The following is a 17,944-nucleotide window of genomic DNA, read 5'->3' on the forward strand; positions in this document are numbered from 1 at the left end:
GGATTATCCTAACAAGCTATGTCATTTGCCTCCACTTTTAAATGGGATTAATTGCTTCATAGTTCTATGCAGAAATAAGAGCTCATTGAGGTGAATACCAAGAGAAATAGGTTGGCCATGTTGTCATGATCTTCCCAAGATAATTTAACACAATTTGGACCAACTCTTCATCCTTCGTTGCATCACCAAATGGCTGAAAGTTGAATTTTCAAATCCTTGATTTTTTAAAGAAATTTTGGCGAGAAACACCGGTTTGTATACACTACTCACACACCCAACTCCGGTTTCAAAGACGCACAACACTGTAGAGAGCACGGATCGAAACCGCACCAACTGGCTTCATCCGCTCTAACCACTCCTTGATTTTATCATATGCATGAGGGGTCTTTGATGGTAGTAAACGGATGAATGCATTTCCTAGGTTGTATTTCCCTTGCAAATAAAAAATGAGCTGCGATAAAAACCACGAGTCTTGACACTTGGGAAAGAGCTTCGATGGCCAGCGATGGAGCTGATCCTCTCATTGTCTTGTCGAAGGCCTGGTACAATCTAAGGTTGTCCGTGCGATGCCCGGCCAGGGTGCCCACATGGGATGCCATCGTCCTCACTGCCGCGAGCCCCGAGCAGGCGCTCCTCTACCAGTGGCACCTGGACCACGCCAAGCGCAGAGGCACCATCTGCCCTTCCACCATCGCCATCGCCGTGCCCGATCCCGGAGGTTTTCGTATTGGCTCTGGAGGGGCAACTCTCCATGCCCTTCGCTCTTTAGCTCAGCTTCTGCAACCACAGGTTAGCTTGTGCTTGCCATTGCAACAACTCTAATTGCTTCATTCTACATTATATGATTAGCAAGCGGAGCAAGGTGTGCAATGAAACAAGGCTGATAGACCATATGTTTGTCTCCAGACGATGATAATAGCATCAACATCAGCATCTCTACTTGAATCAAGGGGAGAGAGAGAGAGAGAGAGAGAGAGAGAAATATCAAGAGCGAGCCTTCTCCTCAGCTTTTTTTTGGCTGTTGCATCTACTTTAGCCTCTATCTGGATCTGTTGCCTTAGCAATTTGTTTTGTTTCAAGAGTAATTTGATGAAGTCTTCATTGTTTTGCGGAAGCGTTTCTGTAGTGGTGGTGTCTTCTTTGTAGATCTCTCCTTCCATATCTTCTTTGTAGCTTTTTGACAAAGTTTCTCTTGATATTGTGGAGGCATGGGTGGTTTTCTTGACTGCAGTTTTACCTTCCACGGAATGCTCTCACTTTTGGGTAGCCAAGTTGGGTCGCAATCCGCACCTCTGATACCAATGTTGCGTGTAACAAAGCCTTCTTTAAACCTATGAGTTTATGCAATTCCACTTAACTTTGAGAGAGAAGAGAAGAGAGAGAGAATATAGAGTCGACATAGTATTGGGTCCCAATTACCCACTAAAGGGTTCGCTCTGCAAACAAGAGTATTTGCTTATATTTCTTTGGAGAATTTGAAAGAAAGTGAAGCAAATATAAAACATAATGTAGGCCCAGGTACAAGACTTGTAAATGCTGGAAACTGATGTTTATTGCTGAAATCTGAGCACGAGGGAAGCCAGTAGGTGTTGTTCAATGGTGAGAAGTAGTAGCAGATGCTAATGACCTCAATTGAATGCTGAAAAATGAGATGAACCGGGGGAAAGGGAGCTAGCCCTTATATATTCCCCCAGGATGTTGGTCGGCCAGTTGTAGCATGCCGACAACATGGCAATAGCGTAAAATGCTACAAAAAATGTCTAAAAAATACAAAAAAAATGATAGAAAAATCGTGAATAATCTCTGCAAAGACATGCCAATGCAGGGCTCATAAATGGCCAATACAAGCATGAAAAAAGGATGTAGACCCTCTGGAGATGATATAAAAGAACACCGCCTCTTCAGTGCCAGAGGGGCGGTCCAATACCAGCATGCTGAAGTAACACCTCCATAGTAGCTCTCGGAAGTGGTTTGGTGAAGAGAATAGCCACATTGTCCTTGGTAGAATAGGAGGCCAATCGAAGAAGGCCCAACTCGATCCAGTCGCGTACAAAACGATAATGCACTTCAATATGCTTGGATTGTCCCCATATCACAGGATTCTGTGCTAGAGCAATAGCACTTTGAGAATCCGAGAAAATAGTAACCGGGGAAGTGTCGGCATAGCACAAATGCTCCAGAATCTGATGAATCCAAAGTGCCTCAGTAGAGGAGAGAAGGTAGGATTTATACTCAGCGTCGGTGGAAGAAGCAGAAACAGTCCTCTACTTTTGAGACTTCCAAGAAACCAATCTAGAACCAAGCATGAAGCAATATCCAGATGTAGACCTCCAAGTATCGATACAACCTGTCCAATTAGAATCTGTGAAGCCAACTAAATCAGCACCACAAGAGTAGGTGATGCCATAATCTGAAGTACCTCGAAGATAACGAAGAACTCTCAAAGCTGCTTGCCAATGAGACCTTCGAGCAGTTGATGAGAACTGGCTGAGGACACTCATAGCATAGGAGATGTCTGGACGGGTGTTGGCAAGGTAAAGCAATGAGCCAACAATCTGGCGGTACTCTGTGGAATCCACCAAGGGTGTATCATCATCCTTGGATAACTTGGCATTGGAATCCATGGGACGAGAGAGGTGTACAATTTGACAATCCATAAAGTGTGAGTAGCTTCCTCACATACTTGTGTTGAGAAATGAAGATACAGTCATCTTTTTGCCAAATCTCTAGTCCAAGAAAATAATGTAGAAGGCCAAGATCAGTCATCTCAAATGTTTCTGAAAGCTTGGACTGAACTTGTGTGACCAACCCAGTATTTGAGCCAGGAGCATGTGAATAATGTAATGAGCAAGTGATAACATTATGACCGTGTTTGAAGATGCATCTGTTTTCAACTATTTTGGAAGAATGAGGTCATCAACATACAAAACAATGACAGATATCTCCATCAGAAAGAAGCACATAGAGATTGCTGTTAGCATATTCTCTCTCAAAGCCAAGAGATAACAAGAAGGCATCAATCTTCTGATACCAGGCACAGGGTGCTTGTTTGAGACCATAAAGAGCCTTCTGCAGAAGATAAACATGTGTGTCCTGTCCTTGAATCACAAAACCAGGAGGCTGCCCAACATAAACTTTCTCCTCTAAATCTCCATTTAGAAAAGCGGATTTGACATCCATCTGGATCACGGGCCATCTGAAGTGTGCTGCCAGAGCCAAAATAATCCTGATGGTGGTAATAGGTATACCTGGCAGTAGGGGCAAATGTGTCATCAAAGTCTTCACCTGTCTTCTGAGCATATCATCGTGCAACAAGGTGGGCTTTGTACTTGTCCAAAGTACCATCTGCATGAAACTTGACTTTGAAAATCCATTTCACACTAATAACACAATGATGTAAAGGCTGTGGTACTAAAGACCAAGTGTTATTCCTCTCAATAAAGGCCATCTCTGCCTCCATGGCTTGCCACCACTGCGGCTGTGAAAGAGCCTCCTCTGGACTCTCAGGCTCATCAATCTCTTGGAGAGACTCATGAGAGCATAATTCACTGTGTGATGAGATGTGGAAGCCCGAGATGAACGGCGAGGGCCAGGGGTGGCGGTATAGATCTGGTTATGGAGTTGTGCATCACTGAGACCAGAATCTCTAAAGAGTTGATGAACCCACTGAGGTAGGCCAACCTTCCTCTCAAAGCGTGAAGAAGAAGATCTAGCTACAGTAGAGGACTCATCCGATGTTGCTGGAAGTGGAGATGAGGTAAGCACTGGTGAGGGTAATCTTGGTGTCAAAGTAGGACTTGTAGAGGGACTGGGAGCTGCAGAGGCTGATGCAACGGGAACGGGTGACTGTAAAGGAGCAGTTGGCACCGGGGTTGCGGCAGGGGGAGGAGGAGGAGCTGGATGTGGAAGAGGTAAAAGATCACTAGCATCTGTTGGGAATGGATCATCCAAAAAGTTGGAAGATGCATCAGGTGGAGGGGAATCAATGCCAAACAAGCTCTCATCAAATCGAGCATCACGGGAAATGATGACGTCATCAACCTCCGGATCCCAGAAGCGGTACCCTTTGGATCTCAGACTGTAGCCTGTGAAGATCATCCTCTTTGACTTCGGGGTGAGTGTGGTCCTTTTCTTATCTGGGACATGCACATAAGCAACATAGTCGAAAACACGAAGATGAGATATAGAAGGCTTGTGTCCTGTGTAAAGGCCTCCTACGGAGTTGTCATGTGCAAGCATTGCCATGGACATTCTCTGGAGCTAGTCCAGAAGGGCGCAGCCAGAAAAAGATGATTAGAACTAGGATTTGGAGCATGAAGTGCAGATCTGGCTAGTGTGGACTAGGAGAAGGACATGGAATGACCTATCAGCTGCATGGAGAATAGGCGGAGCAGCATTTATGGGTTTTATGTCCTGTCGGTTGGCCGACCAGCAGTCGGCCAGCACTCTGTTTGTCCAAGAGGCCTATATAAAGGCATGATTGCTCATTGTTGTATTCATTCACTCCACTAGGGAGTGGGTCCCAGTAGTAGGACTGTTTTGGTGTTTTTCCACCTTTTCAAGAAGGCAACCTATGGCTGTAGATCTAGGGTACCTTTTTGTACCATATGAATATACTGAATTTCAGCTCTCTCTCTCTCTCTCTCTCTCTCTCTCTCTCTCTCTCTACTCTCCCTTCTGTCTGCGTTTTTGCATCAGCATGTTCTAAGTGGTGTTTAGGGCTGAAAGAAGACTCCCAGAGCTTCCGCGTTCTACATTGGTATCAGAGCATCAGGCTCCGCAAGGCTAAATGCTGTTTCAGTCCCATACGATGGTGTACAGGTCCAAGGTACAAGAAAGTGCACGGGTGCGAAGCCCAAGGCAAGGAACACAAGATCGGGAAGAGCTCCTAGGAAGTTTGTTGGTGGTGTTCCACAAAGCCAGAGGGGATGGCAGTCCTGTGAGCCAGCTAGGTTTCTGGGCAACGGTCCCAAGGGAGAATTATCCTCCAAGGGGTGATGTGAGTGCCAGATTCATTTCTCAGGAATGAAGACCAAGACAGTGTTCAGAGTCAGGGTAGGAACGGATTGGGGACTGGATGGAACAGATGCATAGATTTTATTCAGAGTCAGAGTGGTTTTTGGAGACCGGGCCGGGTTTTCAGTGAAAAGGGTTGCCAGAGACGGATGGATGACAGAGGGACTCAGGGAAAGGAATGGGATGATGACAGTCATCCAAGAACAGGTTGGAATCCCGTAATCAAGTTTAGCAGAGGGGGATTGCATGTGCAAGCATTGCCATGGACATTCTCTGGAGCTAGTCCATAAGGGGGCAGCCAGAAAAAGATGATTAGAACCAGGATTTGGAGCATGAAGTGCAGATCTGGGCCTCTGGCTAGTGTGGACTAGGAGAAGGACATGGAAGGACCCGTCGGCTGCATGGAGAATAGGCGGAGCAGCGTTTATGGGTTTTATGTCCAGTTGGTTGGCCGACCAGCAGTCGGCCAGCACTCTATTTGTCCAAGAGGTCTATATAAAGGCATGATTGCTCATTGTTGTATTCATTCACTCCACTAGGGAGTGGGTCCCAGTAGTAGGACTGTTTTGGTGTTTTTCCACCTTTTCAAGAAGGCAGCCTATGGCTGTAGATCTAGGGTTTCTTTTTGTACCATATGAATATACTAAATTTTCAGCTTTTTCTCTCTCTGTACTCTCCCTTCTGTCTGCGCTTTTACATCAGCATTCCCCTTTGCTAAACATGATGACGGGATTCCAACCTGTTCTTGGATGACTGTCATCATTCCATTCCTTTCCCTGAGTCCCTCTGTCATCCATCCGTCTCTGGCAACCCTTTTCACTGAAAACTCGGCCCGGTCTCCAAAAACCACTCTGACTCTGAATTGAGCCTGATGCTCTGATACCAATGTAACACGCGGAAGCTCTGAGAGTCTTCTTTCAGCCCTAAACACCACTTAGAACATGCTGATGCAAAAACACAGACAGAAGGGAGAGTAGAGAGAGAGAGAAAAAGCTGAAATTCAGTATATTCATATGGTACAAAAAGGTACCCTAGATCTATAGCCATAGGCTGCCTTCTTGAAAAGGTGAAAAAAAACCAAAACAGTCCTACTACTGGGACCCACTCCCTAGTGGAGTGAATGAATACAACAATGAGCAATCATGCCTTTATATAGGCCTCTTGGACAAACAGAGTGCTGGCCGACTGGACATAAAACCCATAAACGCTGCTCCGCCTGTTCTCCATGCAGCTGATAGGTCCTTCCATGTCCTCCTAGTCCACACTAGCCAGATCTGCACTTCATGCTCCAAATCCTGGTTCTAATTATCTTTTTCTGGTTGCGCCCTTCAGGACTAGCTCCAGAGAATGTCCATGGCAATGCTTGCACATGACAGGAGTCATCCCCTCAACTGCTTTTGTGAGAGAGCGGTTAATGAGATAAACTGAGGTAGCTGTAGCTTCACCCCAGAAAGCAGGAGGGAGACCTGCATGATGCAACAAAGCACGAGCCATCTCTTTGACGGTCCGGTTCTTTTGTTCCACAACTCCATTCTGCTGAGGAGTGTAAGGAATTGTAGTCTGTCGGTGAATGCCCTTCGAAGCAAGATGCAGAACTGAGTGTAGAAGTGTCACGTGCACACCAGTCAGGTGTACAGTGACATGGCTTCATTCTAGCATCATTAGCATCACAGATTCATCAGGTATTTTTACCAGCATTTATTCAGGCATTTTTAGGCATCTTTGGGGCAGCCGACTACCATCTATGGTATTTTATGAGTATTTTATGGGGATATGAGCTGGCCGACTGCATTAGTGCTGGCCGACCAGCCCTCTCAGACACATATATATAGGCGCCTCTCCATTCAGTAGTTCATCAGCCACTCAGCCATCAGGAGGCTCATCAGAGTGAAGCGCATCATCCTTTGGATCATCTGGCGTTTCAGCATATCAGCCTCAGCAGCATATTCAGCAAACGCAGCCTCCTCAGGGATCATCATGCGTTTCAGCCCTCATCAACAGCATCAGATAAGTTAACGCATATCCATTCAGTATAGCAAGCTCATCATTCAAGCATTCATCAGTGTGCTCTCCAACGCATCTTCTCCAGGAGGCCTTGGGGGCAGCAGAACCAGCCAACGCATCAGCATCAGCATCTTCATCAGTTAACGCATCTACATCAGCATTCGTCCTCAGCAAACGCATCATCATCAGCCCATCAGATCTGCGTTTCATCCTCAGGACAGCATTCAGCATCATAATCAGCAGTTCATCCCGCATATTCAGCATATAGGCAGCATATTCAGTCTTACAGATCCATTTGGATCTTCATTGTAACATCAATCATTCATTTAATATAGCTGCATTGCATTGACACATACTTGTCTATCTGTTTGTCTCTTAAACATCATTAAGTGCAGTTAAGTGTAGACTAAGGTTGTGATTACTACGGTCTTCATCCCTCACATGTCACATTGGTATCAGAGCGTTACAGGGTAACCAGCCTTAGAGCATGTTCATTCCAGCAGTCATTCAGTCAGTCATCAATTTTATCGCTTCCGCACAGTTAAACCCAGTTCTGAAAATTTTGCAAGCCACCCTTAGGGATTTTCCCTTAGGTCTGCATTAGTAACCCATCCATCTGCATTCTTGCACAGCATATAGGGTTGCACATGGTTTGCATAGCAGTCATCCTAGCAGTCATCCTAGCAGTCAGTCCTGCATACATGTTACCCATGACTCTCAGGGAAGAATGACATCCACCATCAAAGGAGCACATAAGTTTTGGCTTCAACTGGCAGCAGGGAGTTTCTCTTCCACAGAAGACGGAAGTTTGCTCCAACATTCACCTCAGGAGGTTCAGAGCTTCAGGTACGACGGAGATGGTAGGTGAAAGGTTTCCAGGAAACAGGTCAGGGGTGACTCAGGTAGTTGCCATTCAGTTCCCACAGTACATAGCGTCTTGGCTCAAGGATTTTTACTCCTGCAGACGGCCTCAGTCCCAGCAGAAGACAGAAGGGGGCAGTGGTTCGGAGGAGAAGGATCGCAGACGACGAGTCGAAGGTTGCCAGGTATCCACCCAGCAACAGTTTAGCAGCGGGGAATGTCACGTGCACACCAGTCAGGTGTACAGTGACATGGCTTCATTCTAGCATCATTAGCATCACAGATTCATCAGGTATTTTTACCAGCATTTATTCAGGCATTTTTAGGCATCTTTGGGGCAGCCGACTACCATCTATGGTATTTTATCTTTGACGGTCCGGTTCTTTTGTTCCACAACTCCATTCTGCTGAGGAGTGTAAGGAATTGTAGTCTGTCGGTGAATGCCCTTCGAAGCAAGATGCAGAACTGAGTGTAGAAGAGCAAACGCATAAGAGAGAGAGAGAAGCTGTATAAACTCTGCTATATACAAGATCTGGTACAACAATAGGAGGTGGGGGCAAGGGTGGTATAAATACCACCATATGGGACCAGTCGGCCAGCCCAAAATAAGCCGACAGGTTGCCCACATGTCCACGATTGGGTAAAAACCAGTCGGCCAGCACAAAAAGCTCAGTCGGCCAGCATAGTGTGAGTCGGCTAGTACAGACAATCTTCCACGACCAATAAAAATGGGGAAAATACATGGAAAAATGGATAAACGCCTAAATGGGTGGGCACACCACAACAATGACCTTGGTGTGTACTGTATAGATATCACATGCACTTTGCACTGTAGTGCATGGTGACAAACTGGCTCATCATCAGCAATGCACTTGCCTCTCCCTGGCCTCCCCTGTATGCTGGCCGACTGGAGGTAGGAGCAAGTCGTGAGCCTGAAGCTGATGTCGGCTGCCTTTTGTGCTGGCCGACTGGATCATAGGGGCCATATAAAATGGCCCCTAGCCCCCACACACATTGTATTCTTGTATTTCGGGATTCCTAGTGTATATAGTAGAGTTACATGCCTCTCTCTCTCCCTCTCTATTGCTGTGTTTTTTTGCAGTGCACTTGCTCTTGTGTTTTCAGATTTTGTCTTCATCTCCGCTGCATATTCTGACATGGTATCAGAGCTCTAGGCTCTTGGAAGTTCGTGGGAACTGTGTGAGCAAGAGGGGGGCTGTTTTGTTGCTGATTGGTGGACTGTTTTGGACCGTACAGGAAGAGGAGAAGCAAGAGGAAGGTGGGCTGATTTGCTGGACAGCCACTTGCAGGTTTAGTTCTTCATTTTTTCCCGCCCACCCACCCTTTTCAGTTATACGCCCGCAATGGCATATTTACTTGAGATGGCCGAGTGGCACGTGAAGATCGCGACACACCCCACGTTCCCAGTGGACCGTTAGTTGGACGGGAACAACTACGGCATATGGAAGGTAATGATGGAATCTGTTTTAGAGTCTTACGACCTTGCTGATTTCATTGTTGTTGGGGTTCCACGGCCGGAGTTAGAGGAAGGGGAGTTACCCCCGATTCGGAAGGAACGTGAGGCACAGGCACAGTTATGGGATCGTGTCAATGCCAGGGTCCATTCTTTCATTTTCCTCAACTGCACACCACATGTAATCAATCATATCAAGCATATGACGCTGGCCAGAGGTATATGGCAGCATTTGGCTTCTCTCTATAACAGGGTATCAGAACATCGCGAGAAATCACCAAGGATCACGACTCCGGATCCCATAATCTGTAAGCTTTGGAATGAAAGCTATATGCAAGGAATTTGCACTTCTTGGACTTGGGATCAAATTTTGATTTGTTAGAATCAGGGATATGAACATAGGCATCACAAACGAAAACCCTGAAATGAGAGACGGAAGGTTTCTGTCTAGTAAAAGCCTTCTTAGGAGTCGTATGAGAAACCGCCTTTGTAGGAGAACGGTTGATGATGTAAAGAGCAGTGCTCACAGCTTCTCCCTAGAAAGAGAGGGGAAGATCAGAAGAAGAAAGCATGGTATGGGCCATCTCCTGAACAGTCTTGTTCTTGCATTCAACCACACCATTCTGCTGAGGAGTGTGAGGTGTGGAAAATTGATGGCTTATACCTTTCTACTCCTGAAGGCTGCGTTTTCACATTGGTGGCTGCGTTTTCACATTGGTGGCAGCAGCTCTTTCTCTCCTATGCTATCTTCTCCATCATCCGTTGTTGGTCCTGTGCTTTCTTGGTGTTGGCGTTTGGAGCAGATCTCTGGACAGCAGTTGGTGGTCCTCTTCTTCGCGTGTGGAGCGCCACAGACTTGTGGCATCTTCAGCCTGCCTCTTCTTCGATGGATCTACCTCCTTTGTGGGTGTTTTCCGGTAAGTTTTGGTGGACTGTTTGCTATTGTCCAGCCTCTTTCTCTCTCAGTTTTGAGAGGGGGCTTTTTGTTCCTCGTACCTTGTTCGTTGGAGAAGTGTTGGAGATTGGTTGTGGAGTGTTCAGATCATCAGTGGCACAAAGGCTTGCTTACAGAGGTGTGCTATTGCCGTGGATATGGGTTTCCTCTTGGAGGAGGCATCTATCCTTGTTTCTCAAGAGTAGGTAAGGTTCCCTTGTAGTGGATAGGATCGGGCATCTATCCTTGTCTATAGTGCAACAGACAAGATGGTGTCACTGCTACTCTTCTGGAAAGCAGGTTCATTTGGCCAAAGAGTGCAAGACCAAAGGTATAGCTCAGGCCAGGACCAAGTTTTCAAAGACGGGCAATGATCATATACAAGATGATGACTCTGATACTTCTAGTGTCCCCAAGGCTGCAAAAGCCAGGGAGGACCTGGATGCTCAGCTTCTATAGTTATACAGATAGTTCTCTCCCATGTGCTTCTAGCCAGAGGAGGCTTGTGGGTGGGAGAGGGGGCTATTAGTAGCTCCGTTTCTGGTCCATGGGAACCATGAGTCGGAGTTCCAAGCATGTAAAATATCTAGTGAGGCAAGTTCATTTTTTGGAGCTATGGACTGGATGTGTTCTAGAAATTGTGCATCTTAGTGTATTTGGGAAATGCCTATTTATGAGGCTTTATTAATTTTATTCTCCTTTCTAGTAGGTTATGGGCTGTCGGGACTCGGTCAACTCCTAGGGGTAGTCGGCCAACTTCCCAGTATCACTATAAAAGGGGCCCTCCCATATTCACTTGTTAATCATCTAACCTATTCAAGGGCACATGTTCTACACCTTTTGTTGGTTGATATTGCCATTGTAAAAAGCCTCTTGCTACACAGCATGATGTTCATTGTTTGATATCTCTCTCTCCTTTGCTCTCACCCTCTCTCGGGTTGTCACATGACTGGAAGTTGTGGTGGATTATCCCATATGCGAGAGCATGGGAAGTCGAAGAGCCATATATAGGGTGTGGTGGCACCTTATCATAGATATCTCCTCCGGCCGGGTTGTTGGGGGGAGCAACGGTTGGGAGCTGGAACCCAGCCACCACCAATGTTGCTCAGTGCTTTGGAGTGGTGTGCGTGCTGTTGTTGCTGCGTGACTCTGACATGGTATCAGAGCTCGGCCTGTGTGGTCCTGGGCGGTCCTAGCCTCTGTTGTTTGAGGTGCTCGAATTGAAGGAGGGTGTTGGAGGTGGCAATAATTCTCACGTAGCTACTCTCGGGTTGTCGCATGACTGGAAGTTGTGGTGGATTATCCCATATGTGAGAGCATGGGAAGTCGAAGAGCCATATATAGGGTGTGGTGGCACCTTCTCGTAGATATCTCCTCCGGTCGAGTTTTTGGGGGGAGCAACGGCGGCTGGGAGATGGGAGCCTAGCCACCACCGACGTTGCTCAGCGCCTTGGAGTGGTGTGCATGCTGTTGCTGCACGACTCTGACACATTGCCCTTATTTGAAAACTTGGCCCTAACTTGGGCTTTATCTTTGTTCTTGCAATCCTTGGCCAAGTGACCCTTCTTTCCACGAGAGTAGCAGCGACTCCGACCTGTCTTTTGCACTGTAACAAATGCTTGATTCTGTCCAGTAGGAGGGAACCTTACTTCCCTTGAGAAACAAGGATGGATTCCTCCTCCAAGAGGGAACCCATTTCCACGTGTAACATGCGGAAGGTCGGTGGAAGAATCGGCAACTTCAATGCTCCGAATTCGGCAATTGTTCGGAATGAAGATAACGCACAACATAAAAGAAGATGTGCAGAACATAGAGAGAGAGAGAGAGAGAGAGAGAGAGAGAGAGAGAGAGAGAGAGAGAGAGGACACAGTATTGGGTCTCGAATACCCTATGTAGGGCCCCCACCACGAATGGTGTATTTGCTTTATTAGAATGATGTAAATCTGAAATAAAGATTGGTTCTTGACCTGCGCTTCTTCACCTTGGCTGAGCACTTCCCCTTCGCTGTCCTGGCCCTTGGAACGCAGAAACCCTTGTGAATAATGAGATGAAATGACCTGAATTGTGCCTTGGGTGTTTATATCCCTTTCATGAGCAGGTCGGCCTGTTCTAATTTTCCTCCACGACGTGGTCTTGGCCATAAATGCTTTAAAATGACATTTAAGTCATTGATTTCACACTATGTTGCCCTGGCCTTTTTGAGCTGCTGTCCAGCCTTCCAAAGGGAGATTAACAGTTCGGATTGGCACTGCTTCATGTGCAAGACAATGCACACCTGACCTCGGACGTGTAGAGTCGAAACCTGGCTGGCTCGTCCCATAGTGGGCTCACATGGGACCAGTTTCCACTCAGGTCCTGCACCTTTTTGTTTAGATATGTCCATGGGATGCACGTGACATCCTCTCCTACTTAACTTGACGGAAGCTGCATAGCCTCCAAATAGTTTGTCAATAAAGCCGGATAGTCTTCGAAGAATTATGAGTCCCTCGGTCTTGAAACTTCATGAGGAACTGTCTTTGTCTTCGGCTTGAGCCATGCTTGAAGCGGTGCAAAAGGATCTGTTCTGGAACCATCACTTTAGCTTCATCAAGTATGTTTGGTTCCGCTTCGTCTTTCACTTCTGAAGAGATTGGACCTGTATAGGGTTTCAGCCAACTAACATGGAACACATCGTGCATAGTCCAACTCGGAGGTAGCTTCAACTTCACTGGAACCTTGTTGATCTTTCTTTGGATAGGAAACGGTCCGAAGCTCCTGAACGATAACTTTGGGCATTGCTTGTCCACCTGTTTCAGTCTGTGCTTCATAATCTGAAGATAAACCCAATCTCCTTCTGAGTGTCACCAGCCTAGACATTTCCCAGTATGACTCCAGGATGTCCAAATATTGGAAAAGAACAAGATTTGGAATGGAGGATTATCTTGGAATACAAAGGATCACACTCCTAAAATTTAGGAGAGTTGCTATTTTTGGCCCGACTTTGATGGAAATTTTGTTCGCGTCATTACATCTGGAATTGAGTAGATACCAAGAGTTGCCAAAGTACCTATGACAAATGAGCTACTAGTTGGGATATTTTTATAGATAAAGATTATGGATGAACCCATCTCTTAGATTGGGACATGTGGCAAGAAAGTGGATCAAAGTGAGACAAGTGGCCTCACACTTGTCATTATAGCCTTCTCTTGCCATTTTTTTTCATGGGAGGCCCAAATCTATAAATTGGAGCCCTCTCGCTTCATTTGAAGGAGGCTCTCTTGTTGCACACTAGCGTCTACCACCGTTACAGGCTACCCTAATGATGGCTCCTCTCTCTTGAAGGCTTCCCGTGAAGAATACCAATTGTTTGGGACTGTTTTGGAGGCTTCCATCGTGAAGGCAAGGGTATTTAATCATTTTATTATGATTTCTAGCCATTGTACTTCTTGTACCAACCCTTGTACATTGTACTTGTTGTTTCAGCCACTAAATCGGTTGTACCAACCATTGTACTAGCCCTTGTACTTGCTATACCGATTGTACCAACCACTGTACCGGTTGTACTAGCCATTGTACGGATTGTACTAGCCATTGTACTTGCTATACTAGCCACTATGATGTACCAGCCATTGTACTTGTTGTACCAACCATTGTACCTAATGTATCAATACCGGTTGTACTAGCCATTGTACTTGCTATACCAACCATTGTACTTGTTGTACCAACCAGTGTACTTATTGTACCAACCATTGTACCTACTGTACCATCTATTATACTTACTATACCAACCATTGTACCTACTGTACCATCTATTGTACTTGGTGTACCATTTGAATGGAGAGCTAAACTTGTTGTACCAACTCTATTACATGAAGACTTGGGGAAGAACCAGTACCCACACAGAGGTATATGGTTTATATTGTTGGCTCAGCATTTCTACAGCTTGTGGACCGGCTGAATTTTATAGTTGCCTCGTGCTGGGCTGTGTATGATTTGTATATGGATAATCCAGCATCTTCCATGGGGAGAGTAAGGCCCTCAAATCTTGTACATGATATTATTCTCCTTACGTAATAAAATACAAAAAGGGGGGCGGGGGGGGGGGGTCGGCCCATTCTGGCCTCTATGCGGTGTCACATGTGCAAGCTCCACTTCAAGCATTTGTGGATGTTTTGTCTAGCTTTTATGTTTTATGCAAAGTGATGATAGATATGCGTTAAGGTTGTGGCCGATTTTAGTGTTTAATTGCATTAATGGTCAAGTGTTTTGTGAAACCCCGGGGCTCCCCGAAAGCTACATTGGTATTAGAGAATTGGCTCTTTCACACTCTTGTGTGAAGACGATCCTGTTGGGGTATAAACACTCACTATTAGTGTCGTTAAATATGGTCAACCTATCCACTTATGGGTACAGTCATGCATCAAGGCATGTGCAAAAGACAATCTGATTTCTGGATTTTTAGAATCCATTTTGGAATCATGGAATTTGCTTTATTGCCTGTATTCTCTTCTATACAGAATTGGCCATTTATGCCTGATTTATGGATCTTATGTAACATGCAGCTGAAGTATTCGTAATTAAGGATCCTGTCACAAAAATCTCACACCGCCTTCTGGATCCTAAGTGTCGCGAGTTTAGCAATCCACTTTTATGACTTCAAACTTTAAGAAATTTAGAGAGAGAGAGAGAGAGAAACTGTACACCGTATGGGGTCCCAAATTACCCATTGAAGGGTCCCCTATCCTGTTACCGGAATAGTATTTGCTTTATTACTTTGAAGAGTATGACTTTGTACTGACGATAAGCCAAACGCAAGATCTCTGAGGACCAAGAGTCGGGCTGAACTATACAGGGCTGTAGAGGCACCAATAATGACCGATCTTGAGCCTATGCACTCTTCCCAATGGAATGAGGGAAGGTTGCGAATCTGAGGCTAAGATATGGACTATTTGGGACTGTTCTAGGCTTTGTTGATTGCTGAAAATGAATGAATGCATGCGGGTTACCTTCACCGAAGTGCTGTAGCAAAGCGATGATGATATGAATGCTGAAAACTGGTTCTATGCAGAAAACGCAAGGTCTTCTGATGGGCTGAATGCTGTGAATTGTTGCGTTTTGCTGATGGAGGCTGAGTGCTCATGCGTTGATGCTCCCAGATGTTGTAGGATGAAACACTGAAGGCTGAAGTGATCTATATGCTGAATGATCAATCGTTGATGCTCCTTATGCTGAAGGCTCCGGGTGCTGACTCTATTTGATCGAAACGGTTAGATATGGCCTCCATGCTTGTTTTGAGAATCTGGAGTGAATTTGCAAGCTTCGCGGGATCCATAACAAGTTGTCGGAAACCAGGGATAAAGAATGATGGCAAAGGATGATAGCCTTTCACACTGAGAAAGGGTGGGTGGGATAAGCGGGGTGCCACTACACCACAAATGCAAGAAAGAACTAAATAATGACTTTTCCCAAACCCGGACTTGTGCCACTCCTGGAGCCTAGGGACTATACCCTAACCAAGCAGTCAACGCACATAGGTGGCAGAAAAGAAGAAAACAGGTTCACTAGGCTTTGATATCAACAGTAGAACACGTGTGCCTATGTGCCAGGGTTTTCAGAGAGAGAAAGAAGAGTGCGACGGAATCACACATAACACACACAAGTATCCTAAACTACTGTTTGTATTACACAAGAAAGATGTTACATGCAAGGGATTGATCGTAGTAAAACAACCTTAGGCTAAACTAAATTTCACTTAGTGTTACTTAAGAGATTTACAATGGTGTCAATGCAATGCAATGCGGCTATATTAAATTGATGAGTTACAATGAAGATCAATAAATAGATCTATGCTATCCCTAGATCAGTATCTATCTCAAGTAGAGAGAAAGAGAATGAATGCTACTGATGAATGACTGATTCCTTCTCCAATGCTAAGGTCCACCCTTGGAATGCTGGCTTTCCTCTATGTAGGAGGTAGGAAGATGAACTGTATGCTGTTGAATATGTTGATGATGAACTGCTGAATGAAGATGCTAATCTATTGTCTTCCCTTTGCTCCCTAGGAAGGAAACGTTGAGGAGATGAAGATCTATGAGATGCTTAATGAATGAAATGATGCGATGTCCCTTTTATATGGGTAAATGCTGCTGGTCGGGTACTGTACTGCAACCAGCTACTGCTAATATGCCCATGACTGAGATATATGCTGAGTCGGCTGAACCTTTTGCTGTCGGCTGGTGTCTGGGACCTCACAACTGCCATAAATGCTGTCGGCTTATTGACTAGACCCTATTGGTTGTTGACCCCAATCCATGACCATGATGCTTACGTGTTGTAAGTGCTCATGAAGACCTATGTGCTGATGTAGGTGTTGAAACAGTCCCATACATGCTGCACATGATGAGATAAATGCTATAAATGCCTTGGATAATACTTAATGATCTTGTATGCAATTTGCTAAATGCTTATGAATGCCATGTCACTAGTACACCTAATGGGTGTGCATGTGACTTTCCCCTCTGCTAAACCGTTGTTGGGTGGTACACCTGGCAATCTTTCAACTCCTTTGTTGATCCTCCTCCATTGAAACCACTGCCCCCTTCTGACTTCTTTTGTCGGGACTAAGGTCGACTGCAAGAGTTAAATCCTTTGAGCCAAAACCTTTTCCACTGTGGGAACTACATGGCAAATGCTGCTAAATCTGCTTGGAAATACTTGAGTCACCATTGACGTGTCTGTGGAATCCTTTCACACCATCTTCGTCGTTCCTGAACCTTTGAACCTCCTGAGGTGATGTTGGAGCAAACTTCCGTCTTCTTATGTAGAAGAGAACCCTTGCTGCCAGTTGAAGCCCAAAACTCCATTTACTCCTTTGATGATGGATGTCATTCCTCCCAAGAAAACTCATGGGTAAAACCCGTATGCCTTGTAGATGCAAGATGCTTAGACTGACTACTATGCTGATGCAAGCCCTATGCAACCCTACATGCTGTGCAAGAATGCAGATGGATGGGTTGCTTATGTATGCCTAAGGGAAAAACCCTAAGGATGGCCTGCAAGATCTTGAGAACTGGATTTAACTGGGCGGAAGCGACTAACATGCTGACTTACGGAATGATCTTTGGAATGAACATGAACTAAGGTTGCTTATCATGTAAAGCTTTGATACCAATGTGACATGCGAGGGATTGATTGTAGCAAAAAAAACTTAGGCTAAACTAAACTTCACTTAGTGTTACTTAGAGGTAGGCAATGGTGTCAATGCAATGCAATGCGGCTATATTAAATGGATGAGTTACAAATGAAGATCAATAAATAGATCTATGCTGTCCCTAGATGAGTATCTATCTCGGAGAGAGAGAGGATGAATGCTACTGATGAATGATTGATTCCTTCTCCAATGTTGAGGTCCACCCTTGGAATGCTGGCTTTCCTCTATGTAGGAGGTAGGAAGATGAACTGTATGTTGTTGAATATGCTGATGATGAACTGCTGAATGAAGATGCTGATCTGTTGTCTTCCCTTTGCTCCCTAGGAAGGAAACGCTGAGGAGATGAAGATCTATGAGATGCTTAATGACTGAAATATATGGGTAAATGCTGCTGGTCGGGTACTGTACTGCAATCGGCTACTGCTAATATGCCCACGACTGAGATATATGCTGAGTCGGCTGAACC

General features: G+C 45.4%; 1 protein-coding gene across 1 annotated transcript in view; it reads left to right on the forward strand.

Moving 5' to 3' along the window:
- Positions 1-407: 407 nt before the first annotated feature.
- FKGP (L-fucokinase/GDP-L-fucose pyrophosphorylase) overlaps positions 408-17,944 on the forward strand; it is a 44,920-nt gene continuing 27,383 nt past the window's right edge. Inside the window, exon 1 of the mRNA XM_086783775.1 lies at positions 408-789. Coding sequence (XP_086639901.1) covers positions 496-789 — 294 coding nt within the window. The 5' untranslated portion in view covers positions 408-495. The remainder of the gene's footprint in view (positions 790-17,944) is intronic.

Source organism: Cibotium barometz, chromosome 46, assembly GCF_041138505.1.
Source record: "Cibotium barometz isolate CiBa-2024 chromosome 46, ASM4113850v1, whole genome shotgun sequence".
NCBI classification, from domain to species: domain Eukaryota; kingdom Viridiplantae; phylum Streptophyta; class Polypodiopsida; order Cyatheales; family Cibotiaceae; genus Cibotium; species Cibotium barometz.